The sequence below is a fragment of the Sander lucioperca genome, chromosome 14 (assembly GCF_008315115.2).
Source record: "Sander lucioperca isolate FBNREF2018 chromosome 14, SLUC_FBN_1.2, whole genome shotgun sequence".
Taxonomy (NCBI): domain Eukaryota; kingdom Metazoa; phylum Chordata; class Actinopteri; order Perciformes; family Percidae; genus Sander; species Sander lucioperca.
In genome coordinates, this window is record NC_050186.1 from 24,549,192 (window position 1) to 24,571,899 (window position 22,708).

The window sequence follows — 22,708 nt, forward strand, 5'->3', positions numbered from 1 at the left end:
GTACTTTACAGGATAAATGTAATGGAAGACAAGATGTGGGGAAGATGGTATGGACGAGTTTTAGTTCAATAACTTAACTGCATAATGAGGCTGAAAAACAGAACATCCGCATGTATTGGAAACACATAGATTTGCATTATTTGACCCACATATGGACAGTTGCTAAAATCATGTCATTGTATAAGAAGTGACAAACTGAAATATAGGATCTACTACATGATAACTGGATCAGAGTCCTGCACGGGTCCAGTTTTGCAAACCCACACCCACCCACACCCTCAAAGCCCAGTACTGGAACAGGCCTGTTACCCTCAATTATCTCAAAGTCAAATTTGGACCCGACTCGTCACACGTGACGTTTTTGAAGTAACGCAAAGTGACACAAAGATAACTGATTGGCGGTAATCATCTGTCCACTAATCTAAACCAACTGCTCCGTTTCTATCAGTCAGCTGCATGCTCAGCTCCGGAATGATGTTTTGTCAAACGTCCTCCACATATTTTGTCACTCTGTGATACAGTTGTTGGATCAGGTGGAAGCTGCTGAGCATCCAAACTGCCACCGATGTCAATCATGTCTTGTGCCAGTTTGTTTGAGAATAATTATGCACAATCTTTTTCATTTCTGAATTCTCCATAAAAAAAAAACAACACATGTTTGTTGTCACCCACTGCCCGCAGACATTTAGTTAATTTTTACTCATGCTTGTGATATTATATGAATATATTTTTTACCAGTGGGTACTTGACCCAGTGCTGGACTCTGAACTGGACAATAAAGACTTTTAAGGAGTCTTGCCATCACCACAAAGGGGCCCGTGAAAGACATACAGATAACACTAATTAAACCCACTTTCCTTTGTAAAATGTGGGGCGAACACAACACTGCGTGTGAGCTGCCGATGACTCAGCGGGTGTTGAAATAACACAACATGTATGAAATGGATAACAGCGTAGGCTACAACGCTATGACGTGGAGCTGACAGTGGGTCTCCTAGCAACACCGGCCCTTAAGTGTCAGTCAAGCGACTGCCATGGGAAACACCCACCCAGAGGCTTGAAGCTTAGACAATGTTTCCACAAATACATATAGAAAATGTATTCTATTCTTTTGAAAATTGGAACATTTCAGTATATTTATAGTTTATATTTCCTTACACAAAAACAGAGGAGAATTCAAGTTTCATTTCCACTTTAAGGGCCCATTAAATAACATTTTTGAACTTATAAATTACAACTATATTTAATTGAAAGGTGCGACCTAATACAAATTAAGCATTTCTTTTCTAAAGGCCCTTTTTTTTGCCAAACTTCTCATATAATACATTTTGTCTAGAAACAAGCAGCCTTACAAGAACTTTGTTTTTTATACTTGGTGTTACAGACATATTTCATTTATTTTTTGTTTCATTTCATTTTTGTAGCAAAATGTATTGAGGTTCAATACCCAGCCCTATAGACATGCCTACTCGAAGCTGGCTTTTCTTTGTTGTTTGTAGTTGAATTACCACGAAGAATTACCACTCTTGAAGAGTAAGTGATCAGTTCTGACTTCCTGTGTTTTGATTGGCACAGACCAAATGTAATTTATTGTTCCAACAGGTTTTGTCCTTTGTTTACATTGGGATCATTGATTTTGTTCTATGAAGCGAAAGAAAAACTACACACACCCACACACACCCACACACACCCACACCTCTCACCGGTTACAGAAAGCTGAGTCCAGGTGCCATTTTGCAGCTCATCCGTGGGTTCATCCAGTAAGAGGATTCGACAGTCGTACAAGCCCTGGTCATCCAGCTGCAGGTGGTCCAGCCTCAGGTCAGTGATGCGTACCAGAGACACCCGCCCTACACAGACACAGTGCAGGTAAACAGGTGAGAGGGCAGGCGTGAAGGCCATGAGACAGACCAACTGCACATGATGCTGATTTCACTTGTCATCTCCTAAGTCTGGGCTGTGTGAATCTTCGTTATACACACACAAACAACACCTAACACATGCACACACACAAATAAAAAAAAAATTGATCTCCTGGTTGCCAAGTGACAGCTCCCTCGAGCTGAAGCGTAGCTCGCAACATCAACTCTTTATCTTTCCCAGTCTGCAGCCCACATCTTTCTGCTGTCCTTCAAGTTTTTCACACTTTATCAGACAGGCAATTGTGCAGCGACCTAACAGCATGGCTGAAGAGAAACTGTCAATGAAAGCATTATTGAGGGCACACAATCTTCTCTCTGCACCATCCCAGAAATAATAAAAATAAATAAATAAAAACAGGAAGACAGCAAACACAGTGCAGCGTGGAAGTCTCAGTGCCACTGGGATGACTGGGTGGCGATGGTAATTATTAACAGAGGCTCTGATTTCTGGTGACTGTGGCAGGGAGGGACAGTCAAAAATAACCAGGAAGTTGGAGTTAGGTATGTTGGCAGCGATAACACACCTTATTTACTTTCCAAGCTGCCAAAAGGGACTAAATCCACAGGGGAGAAGAGGGAAGGGAGGGTTAAAGTAGAGCTAAAAACACATCAGCAAACATTTGGGGGATTAGTGCATTTCAAAATCCAAACTTTGACCCCTGGCAGTCCTCCCCCCCCCCTCTCGTGTTTACTGGCTCAGTGTTATATAGGTCAGTATAGCACCTTAGAAAAAAGGTTGTGCTGAGGCAGGGATGGTGTGGAAAACATGACTGGGAGTCGTCAGATAAAAAAGGAAGGAAAGGGTGGAGGTGAAGTAAAGAGCAGGACCCAACGCCATAACTGCTGCCACATGAAAAATGCATAATTGCAAGTGACTAGAATGCGAGGTAAATTGAGTGTGAGAGGGAGAGCAGAGAAAAAAAAAAAAAAAAAAAAAAAGAGGGAAATTGAGATTATTTATCTGTCTACGTCTCTGTGTTTGCGCTGTGCATGCCTAAGAGTGTAGAAACAACAAGTGTGTGCATGCATTCAACACAAGCTTCGCTGTGTTCCTCGGTGTTCAAACAATTCACGGGTGTAGTTAAGTTATGCAAACGTAGCTTTGAATTGTTGATGTAAGTAAAACACTATTTCCCTTTTCTCTTTTAATCCAAACTCACTCCTAGCCACCAAAGAAAAATCATAAAAATAGAGCGGTAGTCCATTGAAATAATTTATAATTTTTCCTTAATCAATTAATCAAATTTTAATTGCGATTTTAATTTCGGCTCCTAAAGATCACAAAAACAATGTAATCATTAAAAAACATTATTTTGCACATTTTGCAAGTAAACTCTTATTTTGTCTTGTGTTCTGAATGAAAACAGAAAGTTCAAAATGGGAAAAGTATTAAGGTAAATTTCACAGTTCAAGTTGTTTTCACTGTTGATTTCACTTTTTTTAAGTTCAATAAATGCAACATATTTCAAAAAGTCAATGAATAATCGTGTTGAATAATCGTGATTATGATTTTTTCCATAATCGAGCAGCCCTATGTTGTATGTTGTTTTTGTTTGCAATATTGATTGTAATGTAATGTATTGCAGAATATGCTGCAGCACTGCAAACGGTATTACTAACTAGTATTGTATTTCCATTTATGTATTTAGTTGATTTTAATTTACCAATGTATTGCTTATTTTCACATATCATTTGCACATCAGTGTTGGACCTCACAACCTCTGCAAAACAAGTGGAGGCTGTAATAGCAGCATGTTAATGCCCATGGTTTTGAAATGAGGTGGTTTTGGCCAAAAAGTGTATTTGTATTTAATAAAACTGCTCTGAGGACCCCTGCAAAAATAGTTGTTATTGCTTTTTTTAGGTTTAAATACAAAAAAATAAGTTTAAATACAAAAAAATAAGTTTAAATACAAAAAAAACTTAGTTTAAATACAAAAAAATAACTCTCCTATGCTTCATTTTCTCCAACATTAAGTTATCAAACATCTTAAAAAGGGACACTGTAGGAATTTCTCCCATCTAGCGGTGAAAATGAATTTTGCATTCAAACGAATAGTGCTCTCTAGCACCTCACTTTTTCAAATGCGTGTTGCAACTACGGTAGCCGTTATGTACCAAGAAGCTATGACTTGTGACTTATGTCTTCCAATTTTCGCTTTTTTGACGAGGAGGATTCCTTCTCCGGTGGCTCAGCATAATTATGATCCTCCATTATGAACTAAAGTGCAGTGCAGGCTTTCAAATTTGCCGGGGCAGTGACAAGCGCCTCTCACTGATCTCCTTCTGCGTTTCAGCTGGTTTCAGTCACGGGACGCTGGCTCTGAACGAAAACGCGTTGTGGATTAGCTAGACAGGTAGGCTAGTGCTTTATGTCCCTCTCAGCGATTAGAGTTTTTCAAAATGGCTGAATGACATGGAAGCCTCCTTGGACTGCCCATCCAATGTAAATATAGATAAGAAATTCTTCGCTTACGAGGATAAGTCAGATCATTGGCAGAAGCAATTTTACACCAATGAGGACATATTTATGAATGAAGACATTGATTTTTAGCTAATAAAATACTTAAAACACTACACAGTGTATCTTTAACAGATGTGCTGCTTCAAAAGTTTGTAAAATAACAAAAAGCTCTGCTGAAACAGAGACTAGAACCATTCCATACATGATGACGCAGGTAACCAAATAAGAGTGAAAGTCATACCGACAATAGGTAGAAGATAGAAGCCCCACCCCCACCAATAAAACACACACAACACACACACACACACACACCCCGCCCCCCCCCCGAAGGCGTACCTCAATATACTCTCAGGTGACAGAGAAACACAAAACCATTCAGCGCTGAGATGAAATACAACTCTTTACAAATGAAAAGCTTCAGCCTGCAGACTCTGCTAGTTTTGAAGTATATTAGAATATTAAATGCAGCAGTCATCATCTTCCTTTCAAAAGAAAATTAAAACTAATCTGCATTCAACTGAAATGTCAATTACTAACCTGTGTGTAAAGTCATTTGACAGCGTATTGAAGTGAGATCCTTTACTAAATCTTTAAAAAACACATCTTAAAACTAATTTTTATAATAATGTCAGCAAATGTTAAGCCTGATACTTAAGGGAAACTACGTCCATTTTTTAATATTCATCCATGTTATTCCTACGGTCTACCACAGTTCAAAAATATTAGTAAACATGGAACAACTCCCTCCAAAATCTAAAAACTAGAGTGCTAAAACTCAAATTTGTGATGTCATTAAGTATAAAGTCTGGAACTACTCCATAGACAATGTATTGGGACAGATTTTACAGATTAAACTGAGAGCACCCAGGGGAATCTTCTGAGTATAGGGGACATTTTCAGTTTCATAAAAATAAAGCTCATTTGGGTATAAAAACGAAAACCACAGAATCGGTCACCCATTCGTTGTCTACAAAGCAGCTCTAGACTTTATACTTTACATCACTAGTGTGAGACTTAGTTCTCTGGTTTTGAGAGAGAGAGTAGCTCAAGTTCACAAATATTGATTCAACTTTCCTAGGCCATGGAAGTAACATATTGGAATTCTTCATTTAGGTGGTGTTTCTTTTAAAGGATAACTACTGTTTTTTTCAACCTGGATGGTGACTGATGGGAACAACAATCTTTGACATTGGTCCAGTATTAAGTGAGATCACTGCAGTCGGCAGCAGAGAAACAAGCTACAATGTAAGTTAATGGGGCAATAGTGCAGCTTGTATTTACCTTCACAAAAGAGCTCATTTTGCCACTGACAGGCTCAGATTATTATTCCAAGTGTCTGACAACATTATGGAAAGGATTTCAAAGGAGGTCGACCTTTCTGTTAAAGAGTAAGATCCTTTTTTTAAACATAAAAACATCCGCGAAATTGCGTTTGCTAAAGCCACCAGACTCCATGTAAATAAACATTAATTTTAGCATCGTAAAATACACTTCATTCAAAGTCGACAAACAAAATAAAACTATGAAACGCCGTTTTGGGTCGTGTTTCCACTTTTCCAACCATCACAACTCTAGTTTTGGTTGAAATAAACACATTGTTTACAGATTTACAGTTGAAAATATGTTGGCTCTATAAAAAAAAAAAAAAAAAAAAACTTCTGGTGGGTTTAGCGCTAACGATCTCAGAGCTGTTTCTGGTTAAACAAAAAGGTCTCAAAGAGGTTTTAAAAAGGCCTATCTCTGTAGGGATCCTTTCCATAATGTTGTCAGACATTTAGATCAATAATCTGAGCCTTTTAGTGACAAAAACAGCACTTTGGGTTACATTGCAGCCCGGTCTTTGGCTGCCGGTCACAGCATTCACGCTTAATACTGGACCAATTTCAGAGATTGTTGTTCCTATCAGTCACGTACACACAAAAACATAGGAAAATAGTGTCCAGGTTGAAAAAAACAGTAGTTACCCATTAATGTTGTTAATGACTCTGTACCGCTTCCATTTCTATGTTATTAGTGCTTTACCGGTGCTGTCTTTACTAGATTTTATTCCTGTATTTGGGTTTTCTATTGTCCATTTTATGTAAAACACTGATAATTGTGAAGAGGATCATGCTTTGATCTACAAAAAAAAAACTTCAAAATGACACTCATACACTAAATGACAAACAGAATCAACTATTCTTTTGAAATGAAAACAGGTTTGTGGTGCTGCATAAAGCTCACTGAGAAGCAGGCCCCTCTAATGGCAAAAGGAACACTGTATTTTTTCCTCAGTTTTATTCATAGTGAATGATGCACACGCCAGAGATATTGATTTCCTTTCTTCCAAAATGGATATGTAACATTTTGGAAATGAAGTTTTTTAAGTGACAAAAAATCTTTTGGAAAACCTTCTAGAAAGTGACTTGTTCGGTTTGGACAGGGCTCTGTATGGAAAATGATTTAAATTCAATACCTCTTTGTGTGACACCGACGTTTATGCCCCTGAGAATGTGATATTCACGGGCAGGAAGCCCACATCGTCTCTGAACGATGTCGTCAGTGCATGGCAAGCTGCACGGAGGCATTCAGGTTTCGGTTAGAAAAGGAAGCAGATAAGGTTTCACTCCTCGCTGCTCTATTAAGCCCCACTGTGTGCTGGTGATCCAATTTGAACTGAGAGCAAAAGCTACTCGCTTCTGTAACAAAACACGAGTGATCCAAATGCAAACACTCATGTTTGTCCATGTGGGAAAGGAAGCATATTATTCATGTTAACTGTGTGTAATGCGTTACGAACACACACACTGCTCGTGCTAATTGTGATGGGATGTGCATGGGCAGAGCTTGCGAACAGTGCATTTATACAGCTGTATTTACGTTTTTATAGAGTCAGCAGCTGTATGTGTTGAGGGACTTTCAGTCCTGTTCACAGGGCAGACATTAATCCTTTGATCTTTACCGTTCTATTACAACAAATACATTTAAACCCTTTTAGCTCTTAACACTCCCAAGGGAACAATCTAATGTATCTCACACTTTAGGGGCTACACACATGGTCAAACACAAAGCACATTGATGGATGAAGTGGCCTGCGATCAGAAAAGTTCGATTTTTATCCTTTTAAAAAGGTGACAAAGAGGGAGGACGGGTTGGAAAAAAATGAGCCTCCACAGAGTGAATCACTTGGTTAACTTGGTCAGCCATAAGAATCAAGACAGCTAAACAACAGTGGGACTCTGGGACCTGAAGCCAAACGGTCAAGACACCCGAGACCATTCGTAGCCCGAGGAGGTGAAATCCACACCGCTCGATCCATCTCCAAAGCGTTAGTTTCCCATGCTGCACCTGTTACTCCTACACCAGCCAGTACCTGTGAGAAAGGCCGAACGCAGCATCAGATTGGATGAAGCAACTTTTTCAAATCCTTTTGTATCCGTTGAAGAACAGCAGCTTTCTGTTTGTCACCGGAGAGGCATGTGATTAGCATACCTGTCCTTTTCAAACTAGGTGCTTTTTCGGTGCAGGATGCTTTACGGTTGAGTGAATTGTACAAGAAGTGCATTCACAGGCCAAAGGGTAGGCAAATTTTAGGGTTTTTTTTTTACTACGAGTATATTGCCCTGCTGCTTCTGAAACTAACATACAGTGTAATGAAGTGTGACATCAGTGTATGTTGAAGGATCGTCTTCACAGTCAGTGACAAAAGGCTACTGCCTTTTATGGGCCCGGGCTGGAATTAAAGCCTGCCCCGCTCCCACTTACGATAATTCATCAGCCAAGGTTCACCCTGACTTTATTGCTATGTAAATGTCTGTATCGTATTTCCTTCTCGAGTTGGGAGAGGGAGTGGCATTCCACTCAAATGAGAAAGACAAACCTTGGCTCAGCTGAAAGCAATTTTGGATCCTTAGACAAACACATACCTTAATGGAATGATTACTGTTTACTATATGTCAGTATAACCAATGAATCTGCGATACCAAAATGTTTTCTAGATTGTATTTATATAGTGGCCTTAAGGATAAAGCTGGGAATAATCCATACTTTCATTATTGTCAACAGATCCTAAAAGCAACAGTTAATTGATCCTACTAAGCACTTTCTATTTAGTCAAAGTCTGATATATGTTATTCCTCTGTGCCATAGAGCGCCATTGTTGATCAAAAACAATTAAAAATGTGTTACTGAGCCACACTGTTGCACCGGGTGAAATGTTCCTTCATTACAATGAACACTGTTTAGTTTGACTCAATCCCACATACATCATCCTGGTGCTATACATTTTCAGTAGCATTAATCCGCAGCTAAAACTAAACCCTAACAAATGCACTTTTTACTTCTGTTTAAGTAATTTTTGAAAAAAAAACTACACAGCCCAGCTGTTTTAGGAAATAAAATAATATATGTGTGAGCCATTTTTTTTAGATTTACATTCTCAATAGGGGCTTGAGCCTGAGTGACCCAGACAGGTTAGGGAAGTAGGAAAGTATTGTGTACTAATGTATCCATGTATAAATGACAGGTTTATATTTATGTAACTTTTCATAGCACTTGCAGTCCTACAGTTCTACATACTCTAGTGTCCTGTAGACAGTGAAATAGTGGGTTGTAAAAGCTAAATTGCTTTCGGTTTACATTTTGCATAAAGGCAAAAATGATCAGTTTATAATGATATGAGATTGAGAAAAGTTCCAAATTTAATCTAGAAATGTGTAGCATTTTTTATTTCATAAATTACCTGCTGATCGACAAATGGGTTTTCCCCACTTTTATTTTCCATTATAGGGATAGTTTGGATCTTTTGGTTGTTTAGGTATCATTAGTCAGTATATTACCTACAGTAGATGGGGGTCGGCACACCTTCATTTAGGCTATACAATGTTTACACTGGATGAAATATTTCAACCTCCATCAAATCGAAGTATTCTAGATGCATCATTGCATACACATTTCCCCAAACTTCAGCCTGACATATTTGGTATCTTTGGAAACATTGGGATCTCCACTAGAATTTAAAATCAAGTTCTGTGGGCTTGAGCAATGTTTAGCTGCGCAGCATGCATTTGTAATGACTGACGCAATAGTGGATAAGTAGGACTTATAAGGTTAAAAGTTTAATTGTTGTATTGTTACATGAAACGTTGAATGTTGATGTGTACTATCTACGGATATTTAACTTGCTGAAAGTGGTAGGTAGCTGTTTGCTCTCACCTGAATATAAAAGAGTAGGAATTTTTTCACTCTTTGAAGTGGTATCAATATGACTGCTGGGGCAGTTTATTTCTAAAACTGCATTTTAGTCAAAACCCTACATGGCGCTCCAGCAGATTTCCAATAGCCTATGGAAAGGTCAATAGGTTGAGTTTCTCTTCAGGCAGCTCTATGGAAAATAAAAACGACTCTGAAAAAAGGAAGATCTGAGCCACCCAGACATGCTTTCCTTTTGTCCACACTAGTCCCATTGTTTGTGACTTTAAAGGATAACAGGAGCTATACAAAAGGTATTCCTGGTCTATTGAGGACCTTTTCCCCCACAGACTCTCTTTGTTCTTGGACCTGTGGGCAGAAAGTGCACAAAAGATGATGATGCAATGCGAGAGTCTTAGGTCCTTTAAAAGTAGCTCCCACTTGAAAGGGCATTAAGGTGTGGTACTGAATATACTCTGTGTCCCAGATACTGGTTACATTCTTTCACAGGAAGAAACTGGGACTGAAGCATGTCATAACCATCTCATTCGGATCGCTTTCAATCTTACTAATTTCTGTTATGACGATTGATTTTGGTTAAAAAAAAAAAAAAAAAAAAGTGTCTCTGCTTCACTCTCAGTTTTGGTTTGCAATAAAATTGAAGAGCCAAAAACTTATTAAAGCACACGCTCACACTCCCAGAGACTCAATAAGAACTGCACCAAGATTTTCATGCATGGTGGCCTTAAGATCTGTTACTTTTATTATTGTGGGATATTTAGCAAAGTTTTACTTTCTCTACTAGACTAAGAGTCTACAGCCATGCTATTGGCTCCCTGAAGCTGTATTTTGGCACAGTGATGCTTTGAGCTAAATGCTAATTTAAGCATACTAACATGCCAACAATGAATTATTTATTTATTTATTTACCTTTATTTAACCAGGAAGAGACTCATTGAGATTAAAAATCTCTTTTTCATGAGTGTCCTGGCCAAGACAGGCAGCAGTACAACCACACATACAAACACAAAATACACAAAAACATAAAACAACTGAAACAGCAAATCCCTCAAAGTCAACCACAATCCTACACACATCAGGCAAAACATCGAAGTCAATCAACATCCTCTTAAAAGAGACCTTTGAGACCAGCTCATTAAGTTTCATGGATTTCTGTTACTTGTTCCATGTAAAGGGAGCAGCAAACTTAAACGCCTTTTTCCCCAGCTCAGTTCTAACCTTTGGAACAGACAGAAGGAAAAGATCCTGGTAACGAAGATTGTAAGTCCCGATACTATTTACACTGATATAGGATGGAAGTAGATCTAAAATAGCTTTGTATATGAAGATATTCCAGTGTTGAAGTCTCCGTGTTGATAGAGAAGGCCATCCAACACGTTCATACAGTTCACAATGTTGAGTGAGGGCTTTAAAACCAGTGATGAACCTCAGAGATCCATGGTATACAGTGTCCAGTGCATGTAAACTTTGAGACGAAGCAAGCATGTATAAAACATCACCATAGTCAAGTATAGACATAAAAGTGGCAGCAACCAGCCTCTTTCTAGATTTGAACAAAAGGCAGGGTTTGATTCTGAAATAAAACCCTAGTTTAAGTTTTATTATTTTTGCTAGCTGCTGAATATGAAGGGTAAAAGAAAGAGATTCATCAATTAAAATACCAAGATATCTGTACTTAGAAACACATTTAATCTTCGTACCTTGGGAAGTGAGGATTGAAGGCAGATTTGATTTAGAATTTGAAAAAAGCATGACTTTTGTTTTTTCAGCATTTAAAAAAAAGTTTTAAATCATAAAGATTCTGTTGAAGGGTGTTAAAAGCAAGTTGTAACTGGGAGAGGGCCTGGTCTGCAATGGGTGCTGAGCAATACAGTACAGTGTCATCAGTATAAAAATGAAATTTTACTTTAGATAAGTTATGATCAATGTTATTGATATAGAGGATGAATAGCAGTGGCCCCAAGACTGACCCCTGAGGCACGCCTTTTGTTAGAGAGAAGTGCTGCCCTCCGCCTGCACACACTGAGTTCTTTCTGTAAGGTAATTAACAAACTAGCTGACAGATTGTTCAGAAAGTCCAGCTTTACACAGTCTGTGCTTAAGCACTATGTGGTCCACTGTATCAAATGCCTTAGAAAGGTCAATAAAAAGGGCTGCACAATGCTGCTTGTTGTCCATGTATTCAATAAAGTCATTTAAAACCTTAAGAGCTGCCGATGTTGTACTATGCCTTTTTTTAAAACCAGATTGGAAGTCAGATAAAACATTATTACTGTTAAAAAAATCCTTTAATTGGGTGCCTGGATAGCTCAGTTGGTAGAGCGGGCGCCCATATATAGAGGTTTACTCCTCTACGCAGCGGGCCCGGGTTAGACTCCGACCTGTGGCCCTTTGCTGCATGTCATTCCCCCTCTCTCTCGCCTTTCATTTCTTCAGCTGTCCTGTCAATAAACGTCTAAAAATGCCCAAAACATAATCTTAAAAAAAAAAAAAAAAAATCCTTTAATTGATCACTGACAAGGGATTCTAGAACCTTGACCAGGACAGACAGTTTAGAGATTGATCTGTAGTTATTTAAGATAGAAGGGTCACCACCTTTTAGTAGGGGAACCATAAAGGCTGATTTCCAGATGAGAGGAATGACATTTGTGTTCAAGCACAGAATAAAAATATTAGTTGAAGGCACAGCAATAAATGTTGCTGCTAGCTTTAAAAAGTAAGGATCCAGTTTATCAGGGCATGCAGATTTTGTTGTGTCCAAATGCTTGAGGGCTTTATTTACATCTGAAACTCTAATAGGACTGAAACTAAAAGACTGACTAGAAGGGTCCAGACCAACAGTCTCAACTGTAGAGGAACACTCATGTTGAGGATTGAATGACTCAATAAAAATTCTGAGGCTATGAAATGTTCATTGAAACAATCAAGCATTTTGGCCTTGTCAGTAACTTTTTGAGAGTCTATCACAATGCTTGAAGGATGCTCCTGGCCTTTACCTTTTTCTGATAATGATTTGATAGTTTTCCAAAATTTTTATGGATTATTCAGGTTATGAGTGGTTTGAAAAAGAAAATGATCAGCTTTGGCTTTTCTAATTTTGAGAGTACATGCATTGCGTAGTTGCCTAAAGACCAGCCAGTCAGAGTTCTGATTCGATTTTCTGGCTTTTGCCCATGCCACGTTGCGCTCATGGAGGATATTTTTTGAAATTAACCCTTTTACTGACCTCAGTCTGTGAGGGAATGATGTCTGTGACGTCAAGTTATGTCTTCATTTATACCTCATGCTGAGGTAAATAAAAAAGTCATACATGTCAATTTGGGAGTCACTGACAACCAACCTATTCTGTCGTTAAGGTGTGAGAATGTGTTGTGCCTTACACATAAAAGAATGATCCCAGTCACTTCAACACAGGGAGGCATAGCGCCTATTAATTAAACACTGGTATTGGATCAGTACTCTGTATCGGCCAATTCCCAAAGCCCAGGTATCGTAACAGGGTTAAAATAGTTGGATCGGTGCATCGCTAATTGTGATACGGTTTGTAAAGTACTTCAGATATGTCTTTGGCATTTCTGTACCACAATTATCTTGTTACTTTTCGGCCAACATTAGATATACACTCACCTAAAGGATTATTAGGAACACCATACTAATACCGTGTTTGACCCCCTTTCGCCTTCAGAACTGCCATAATTCTTCGTGGCATTGATTCAACAAGGTGCTGGAAGCATTCTTTAGACATGTTGGCCCATATTGATAGGATAGCATCTTACAGTTGATGGAGATTTGTGGGATGCACATCTAGGGCACGAAGCTCCCGTTCCACCACATCCCAAAGATGTTCTATTGGGTTGAGATCTGGTGACTGTGGGGGCCATTTTAGTACAGTGAACTCATTGGCATGTTCAAGAAACCAATTTGAAATGATTTGAGCTTTGTGACATGGTGCATTATCCTGCTGGAAGTAGCCATCAGAGGATGGGTACATGGTGGTCATAAAGGGATGGACATGGTCAGAAACAATGCTCAGGTAGGCTGTGGCATTTAAACGATGCCCAATTGGTACTAAGGGGCCTAAAGTGTGCCAAGAAAACATCCCCCACACCATTACACCACCACCACCAGCCTGCCCAGTGGTAACAAGGCATGACGGATCCATGTTCTCATTCTGTTTACGCCAAATTCTGACTCTACCATCTGAATGTCTCAACAGAAATCAAGACTCATCAGACCAGGCAACATTTTTACAGTCTTCAACTGCCCAATTTTGGTGAGCTCGTGCAAATTGTAGCCTCATTTTCCTATTTTTAGTGGAGATGAGTGGTACCCGGTGGGGTCTTCTGCTGGTGTAGGTGTATGCTTTGCTGCATACCGGTTGTAACGAGTGATTATTTGAGTCAAAGTTGATTTTCTATCAGCTGGAATCAGTCGGCCCATTCTCCTCTGACCTCTAGCATCAACAAGGCATTTTCGCCCACAGGACTGCCGCGTACTGGATGTTTTTCCTTTTTCAGACCATTCTTTGTAAACCCTAGAAATGGTTGTGGGTGTAAATCCCAGTAACTAATCAGATTGTGAAATACTCAGACCAGCCCGTCTGGCACCAACAACCATGCCACGCTCAAAGTTGCTTAGATCACCTTTCTTTCAGGAGTTCAGGAGATTGTCTTGACCAGGACCACACCCCTAAATGCATTGAAGCAGCTGCCATGTGATGGTTGATTATATAATTGCATCGAGAAATTTAACAGGTGTTCCTAATAATCCTTTAGGTGAGTGTATATAGATGCCAATACAGATATAGCTACGATAAGATAGCAGTTTCTGATACTATTTGCCATGCCAATGTTTCAATCAGGATCTATTTGCAAGTTAAAGTGTTAAAATCACACTCTCCTTCACTTTCCACATGACATGAACACTAGCACCAAGCTGAGTAGTGTGTAAGCATTACATAAAAGTACAACAAGTTTGATTAAGTATAAAATGTCATCAAGCCATATAAAAGAAAGCCCAGGTTCAACATTGCCATAATTATCCTTTACATGTAGAGCAGGCATGTCGCCCATATGCACGCAATATGCTGCTTCAGTCAATGGCAGACAATTATAGCAATCAGTTCAACAGCAGGGATGCATATACCATTACAATTTTCAGTTTGTGATAGGGGTGAAAGATATATCGACTCAATATCGTTATCGCAATATCACGTTGCGCAATATTATATCTAGGGGTGCAAGATATATCGACTCAATATCATTATCGCAATATTTTGAAAGTGTCGCAATAAGTATGCAATATTTTGTTAATTTTGTGGAGCGCTGCGTCCCGTCCGTTGGCTGTGTGGCTTAGTTGTGTTTGATTTAGAGCCCGCTTGAAACGCTATAATGATCATGTTTCATTGGCCAGTTACTGTGCCACTTGCACGTTAGTGCACGTCAGCGCGCGGGTCCACTACGTGACAAACCCTACGTAGCGTACCACGTGTGTGCATATTTCGACAGAGTGACAGTGTAAGTGAAGAAATAGAGACAACAAAACGGAACGAATCAGAGAAGCGAGAGAAAAGTTGTGTCCTGTTCTCTTTATATACTTTATACTCGCAATATCACATTTTGTCAATATCGTGCAACCCTAGTTTGTGATCCTTTCCATAGATGCTCACCCTCATATTGTGGATGGAGGCGAGGCGTGTGCGATCCAAATTTGATCAGGACGGGGATGTCAAGTCCCTGTCGAACCCATTCCACCACTTGCAGGGAGGCTGAAGACACGGCAGCTGGCTCCGATGGAGGAAAACTACACTCCAACTCCACCACACCTCCGACCTTTCCAAGCACCTCTGGCCTCGCACCTTCAATAGTCACTGTTGGGTTTGTAAGACGTACAAAGGAAAATTACTTTACTGCTATATGTGATGGGATGATTCATTTGGACAAAGGTCTGCACATATCACGGACATTTTAGTTGAAATGAAGTGGGATGCAAAATATCTTTCGAATCAAACGAGGGAGATACTTACAAAATAGGCAAAAAAGTGTGACCAAAGTGAAAGTCTGCAAATATGATCCCGCTGGCCCCATATCTGTCACTCATACAACCTGCAGCATGTTCAATCTGTTGGCAAAAGAGACACAATTGTTACAATCACATTTTTTTTCCTTGGCTGCATACAAGAAGACAGCCATCTGTGACAGATTTTCAAACTAAAAAGGCTACAGCAGAGCTGCCACTTCTGTCATAATTTCATAGACAGGAGGAGAGGAGCGCTTAGATTTTATACAGCTTTCCAATAACTGGAATTCATCCCATATCATTACACAAATGGGCAGAGCTGCCTCTGCTGCCAGAAAACTCCCTGGCCCTATATCCTTTTCTGAAAGTAAAATGTCATAAATGTCACATAAATCTCTTGAGAGTCACGTGTGGAGCGACATCTAAGTGTTTTATTTAGAGCACATCAATGAAGACATTTGGCTGAGGCAGCCAGGAGACTCAGCACTCAAGGACAGAGATGAGTAGGGCTGGGTATCATTCAAAAATGTTCAGTACTGGTACCGGTACCGATACCGTGACTTTGATACCTGTTCCTAAACAATACTTTTTTCAATACCAATTTTTATAAAAACAAAAATAAATGACAACATTGCACATTATGGCACAAACCTTTGTATTTATGTTTCAGCTCCTACTACATGAGCCGTCTCTTTGTAACATAGAATTGGTCTATGACATGTAACGTTTAACAGCCAATCACAAACATCATTAGATTTTGGCAGACACATGCTGCATGCTTATTGGCTCACTGATGAGATTTACTCCTTAGGTATTGAAATTGGGTATTGAATGACGAGGCATTTTTCATTTTTCAAAACTCGATACTTTAGAGGCAATTCGGTCGGTGCCTAAAAAGTATTGAATTCAGTACCCAGCCCTAGAGATGAGTTGAGCTGATGTTAGCGACAGGCTACACCAAGGCACCAAGGAGTGCAACATAATGTCAAGACGCTGCGACCGATTCATCTCGGTCAAAACAACCACTGCTTCCATTTGATCAAATGTGTAAACCAGAGGAGGAAATCCACATGATAGGTCACATTTAAGATACACACACACTTAAAGAATCAATCATCACACTACTGTAGGAAATCACTCTCTAAATTAGTAAATGCCACACGGAGGTGTACCCAGATGGGAGGTCTTGTATCCTACAGAGGGCCACAACTGTTGCTGCTGCTGGTTAAGGTCAGATTTGACAGAAAATGGGCTGATATAAGCTCTATAGCCCCGCATCAACCCAGGCTCGCTTGCTTTCGCCTACACTTAAAACAACATCTCATTAAGCTGAGTTAATTACGGTACACCCACGTGAAGAGCAAAGGTTAACCAGTCTACACCCTCATATAGGCAAACATCATCATGAATGTGCCAGATAAGAGCAAGCAACTGGCTCTCTGTTCCATGTACAGTACATAAAACAATCAAACTGTGGTATGAGTGTGGTTCATTCACTCTGGCACAGCGGTCAAATCAAGACAATCAACAACAACCACTGCAGCTACAAATGACAACTATTGGATGACGCTGAATGTAAAACTATTGTTAGGCATTTAGCTAAAACGCCAAACTACTGTTAACAGCAGCACAAATGGAGAGAAGTCATGAAGTCAGTAAAGTGACTCATGTTTGTTAGCTACATTTAGCTAGGCCTAGGGCTGCAACTAACGATTATTTCATATTATTGAATGTGTCGATAATTTTCTTTATTAATCGATTAGTTGTTTTTGGTGTATAAAATGTCGAAAAATGTTGCTCTGTGTTTTCCAAAGCCCAAGATGACAACCTCAAATGTTTTGTTTTGTCCACAACTCAGAGATATTCAGTTGACCCTCACAAAGGCGTGAAGACAATTGAAAATATTCACATTTAAGAAGCTGGAATCAGAGAATTTTCTTAAATAATTTCTCAAACCGATTATTCAAAATCAAAATGTATTAAATAGTTGACAACCAATAGATTAATCGATTTATCTTTGGAGCTCCACATTTAGCTAAAGCAAGCTTTAGCTAACAAGTTTGCTAACATTAGCTAACAGTGCAGCTACATTTAGCTAAAGCTCGCCAACATTAGCTAACAAAACAGCTAAATTTAGCTAAAGTTTACTAACATTAGCTACTAGTCAAATACCAGACAAAGTAAGTAGCATTGAATTAAGCAACAGTGTGTTATGTTGCTTATGAATTTAATTCAGTTAAAGTGCTCATATTATGCTTTTTGGCTTTTCCCCTTTCCTTTATTGTGTTATATATATATTTTTGTGCATGAAAAAGCCCAAAGTCCACCCCAAAGGGACTTACCATCTCAAACAGAAAACACTGTTCACAAACTGCTCCAAACAGCTCTATTGTAGTCCAGCCTTTACTTCCGTGACAAACGTGCGTCACTTTGTAACACACGTTATAATGCTCGCCTAGCTGCTAGCGTGGCACGCCCTCATACTCTGCTTCTGACTAGCTAGCACTGCTGACCTAGCTGCTGCGCATGTGTGACTCCCAACAAAGATGGAACAGAAGTGAGATGCCTCACTCTGTAGCTAAAACAGAGAGCTCAACACACAGGGTGAAAAGAGGAGCTGCAGCAATGTACAGTACAACAAAAATATGGTGTTTTTTGAAAATTAAACCATGTAAACCTATTCTGATATAACCTCTAAATACAATTATGAACCTGAAAATGAGCATAATATGAGCACTAGCAATACTGCAATGTAAAAATATTCTATTACCACTAAAGGTGTTAGCTATAAATAATTTAACACATTTTTCTGAGCTTATCATATGTTGTCTCTTCTGAAATACAACTTTAGCGTATTAGCTACAAATGTAATAAAGTAAAAAGTATAACATTTCCCTCTAAAATGTGTTGGATTGAAAGTATAAAGTAGCATAAAATGAAAATAAGTACAACATTATTCTTAATAGCAGTAAGTAAATGTATGTGGTTACTTGCCACCAATGCCAGTGTAGTTGTGGAAAATAACCACAAAATAAAATGTTCCTCAGACACAGCAGGGAAGAAGTGAATTGTTGGCAGAGATGCACCAGCTCCAATGACAGCTCATATAATAAGAACCAACAAAAAAGACACAAATTTTCCCCTTGAGGGAAAAAAATAACTCACCCTAAGTGAAGATCTCTCTTATTAAATTACAGTGAGTACAGTTTGATTGACAGCACCTGGCATGTCATTTCTGGCTGTAAATGGTAATGTAGGTGACATTAATTTCTTGAATGCAACCTGCCACAGAGTGCAATGCCAACATTAGCACAGAGTACAATACAATGCAGCTTTATTGTCCACCATCATGGTAATCTGTCCTTGACTACACTCCAGCAGTATAAAACATTGCAACATAACGACATGATACATTGCAGGCAACAATAACATAACCTAAGGCAGTGGTTTTCAAAGTAGGGTCCAGGGACCCCGAGGGGTCCTTGAGGGGGTTCCAGGGGGTCATCAGCAAAAAGGGGAATCAATTATTTTCACTATAATTCCATCCATAAGTAACTCAATGACAGAATGTATGGCTATTTTTATCACAGCATTTTATACACTTTCTGTAATAAAACATCTAAAATCAGATGGGGGACCCTGGGACAAATCTAATAGTCTAAACTAAAAGTCCATGGTCTAATTTGTGTCAGTTTTGGGGTCCTTGACGTAAAAATGTTTGGGAACGTGGGAAGGCATGAATGTCATCAAAAGTAATTTACAGCGACAACGACTACCATTGATATGCAAACTCAACGCCACTTTATACTTTACTTTGTTGGTTTGAATTTTGGAATTCATTTTTATTGTTACTAAAAATGAAATTAAATGAAGGGTGATATATGTTGGTTTATTTTTGTGAACATTATTGTGCATAGATTGTATCTATATCTATCTAGTTCTATAACATAATGTGTTTAAAACCTTTTATATACAGGATAAAAGGTCCATTGTAAATGACAAGGTTGACTTTGATATGTTGGTATGGTCAAATAATATAATGTCCTTGTCATCCTTAGTGATCTCTACACTTCCTGAGTATAAACAGTAAACACACCCTCGTCCCAGCAGCCGCGCAGGCTGTATCTGCTCTCCCTAACCATAAGGCTTTTATGGGCTTTTTCATTTCATGGCTGGGGCAAAGTCTGAACCTGTGAAAAACAATTACGCTGGCTGTCAACAGCTGCAGTGCAATTGTTCCAACACACTCCCATGCTTCAGCAAACAGCACAACATACACATATTTCCCACAAAATCAAAGTGAAAGTCAAAAGCAATCCCCAATCTGCGGCACGCCGTCCGCTGAATGCCATCCATTCCGAGCTCAACAGACTTCCATTCCCTGCCCTTCACCCCAGTAATTTGAATTAGGCATTGAGTGTTTGCTGAGACTGAGCCAGGCAAGCAAAAGGTAAACCTTTAACATTAGGATTCTGTTATTCCTCATCCTCGCACGGCAGGCGTGGACAAAAGGGCAGCACACACGCACAAATGAACACTGCCTGTTGCCATGACTAAGCAGCGGCGACTCTTCCCTGTTTGGCACCTAATGAACAGATGCTCAGCATCTTCTCCTCGCTCTTCATCGACTGCCTCTTGTCAACTCCGAAGAATGAAGATGATAAGGATTGAATACCCTGTAATGGCGTTCATCATGTCACTGATTAAAAGAAATATAACCTAAGATAGCTACAGATGAATATAAATTTTGCTTGTAGTTTTGCTACAGTTTTGCTAGTTTTGCAGAGCTATTGCTCTGACAAGGTGAGACTTATTTGTGCCTCTGGCGAAATAGCAAGGCAATAAAGTGGAACAATAGTGATAAAAAAAAAAATGTCGAGAGAAAGAGAGCAGGGAAAGTGTGGCAAACGCAACAAGAAGAAAGATGAGAGGCGAAAGAAATCTCGTTAAGCAGGACATTGTCTGCCATTAAATCTGAACCAAAAACTTCACAGAGCTGCAGAACAAAGCGCCTATACAGGTGAAACGCTCAACCATGGTAACACAGATGGTCTCTAGACATTTCCCACAGATGTACTTTTCCTTCCTCTGACATTGCATGCATACAAACAAACACAGTGACAGCACAGCACTCTGGAAAATGTTTAAAGCTATAAGAAATGAGCCGGTAGCTCACAAAAGAAAGTGCCCTGTCCCATGCAGATTTTATCAGCTGACAGAAATAGAAATGTCAGTGACAGGCATTCTGCGTTGTTGCCATTTTAATCTACAGGAGGACAGAAATGGTCTGATTAATCGCGACCGAGACACAGACACAGATTTATCAACAGTTCTGCCTCCTCTTACCCCACCACACTTGAAAGCAAAAGATAATGGACTCCTACACATTTGTTTTCTCAAATTCCATTTCTTTGGCGTGAGAATTTTCTTGGTCCATTGTTGTTTGTGTCTATGCTCAAAACATGTCCTTTATAATGTCCTGTTTATTGATTTAGACAGCTATAAGTACTGTATCCTTAAGGGAATGTGAAACACAGAAGGTTTCAAGGCTGTTTGTATCTGCCAGCAAGCTAAATTGGACCCTCTGACCAGAGTAAGAGTAAAGAGAAAAAAAGGGTCAAATTCCTAATGTGCTGCCACCTAAAAAGGATAGACAAAAACAGGTAAGAGATAATGGTGTTTTTAACTTTAAACTAACAAAATCATAGACATTCCTCCAAAAGGTGATTGAAAAAAAAGGATACAAATTGATGCAGCAGAACCATCTTTTTACTCCACACTTTCTCCTTCCTTCGTTCCTTCTGGCGCCTACATTACCCACAATGCAACTCAATCCCCGACTATTACAGTGTGTTCCATTTGTACTCGGAACTCGGATTTTTTCCGAGGTCAAAGTCGGAAACACGCCCCCCTGAACTCAGGCAACCACCTGGTAAATGGAACGCAATATAAGTAGCGGCTAACGCAGCCTCGAGTCGCTAGCCTCAAGCAGAGATGAGGAGTGGACTACAGAGGTCTGGAAAACTCAATTATTTCTAACTCACCTCCCCCTACCCCCCAACTGATGCTGACTCAGGTGACATCACTTGAGGTAATTATTCAGATGTTTGCACAGCTCCCTCTGGAGCCACTAAAGAAAAGGCTTTATGCAACATTTTTTCATATATGCAGTAGTACTTATCAAGACCTTCCAACAGACTTGAATGTGTAAGACTGGTGGAGTTCCCCTTTAACTACAAAGCTGCAGAGCTGAGATTTGACACGTGGACTTGAGTCAGGCCTAAAGGCCCCTATACTGTATGATTGGGCTGTTATGTATGTGTATGTGACTGTAATAGAAAAGTAGTGAGACTTTCAGTCGGTATTGCAAAGCCTTGGTCCTAGAATGCACTGTGAGACACGTGAATTTTTCTGTCAAAAGGTTTGGACCAAATTTTCACAAAGTGACTATATGTGACTCACAATTTAAACAATTACAAGGCGCCATATAGTGACACAGGTTACATTTGCCAATGCAACATTGTTAGTACCCATATGCATGGACACATTGGTATGTACGTATAATATATCTATGCTTAACACACTTTTTAAATTCATTGATGACAGTTGATGCATTGTCTCTTCTTGCCTATAACTTTCCACCACAGCACTACAATTCGGCAGGTTTTCATCCCATAGTGACATGCCTCAAAATTGATACCGCAGAGTAGGGCTGCAACAAACAAATTACTTTTATTACTGCTGATATTTTTCTCCCTTGATTACTCGACTAATCGTTTGGTCAATAAAATATCAGAAAATTGTGATCAATTTTTTAAAGCCCTGGGTAACATCTTCAAATTGCCGGTTTTTGTTCGGCCAACACTCCTATACCAAAGATATTCAGTTTACTAGCACATATTTACTTTGGACTTTACTTTGGTTCCCTAAAGACTGCGACTTGAGACTTGAAGTCAAAAATATCAGCTCAAAAAGTGAGGGTTGACCTCTTAAAAATCTCAGAACAATAAAAATGAGTGAGGCAGTGACATACATGCCTTGAATGGTCTGACAGCTTTAATATTTTATTATTAGACATTTGCATTGAAGTCCTTTGTCTCAAATAAAAACCTTA

General features: G+C 39.3%; 1 protein-coding gene across 1 annotated transcript in view; it reads right to left on the bottom strand.

Annotated features, from left to right (window-relative positions):
• igsf9a (immunoglobulin superfamily, member 9a) overlaps positions 1-22,708 on the bottom strand; it is a 64,613-nt gene that overhangs the window by 37,629 nt on the left and 4,276 nt on the right. The window contains exons 2-4 of the mRNA XM_031277503.2: positions 15,602-15,696; positions 15,245-15,445; positions 1,704-1,850 (exon numbers count right to left, since the gene is read on the bottom strand). Coding sequence (XP_031133363.2) covers positions 1,704-1,850; positions 15,245-15,445; positions 15,602-15,662 — 409 coding nt within the window. The 5' untranslated portion in view covers positions 15,663-15,696. The remainder of the gene's footprint in view (positions 1-1,703; positions 1,851-15,244; positions 15,446-15,601; positions 15,697-22,708) is intronic.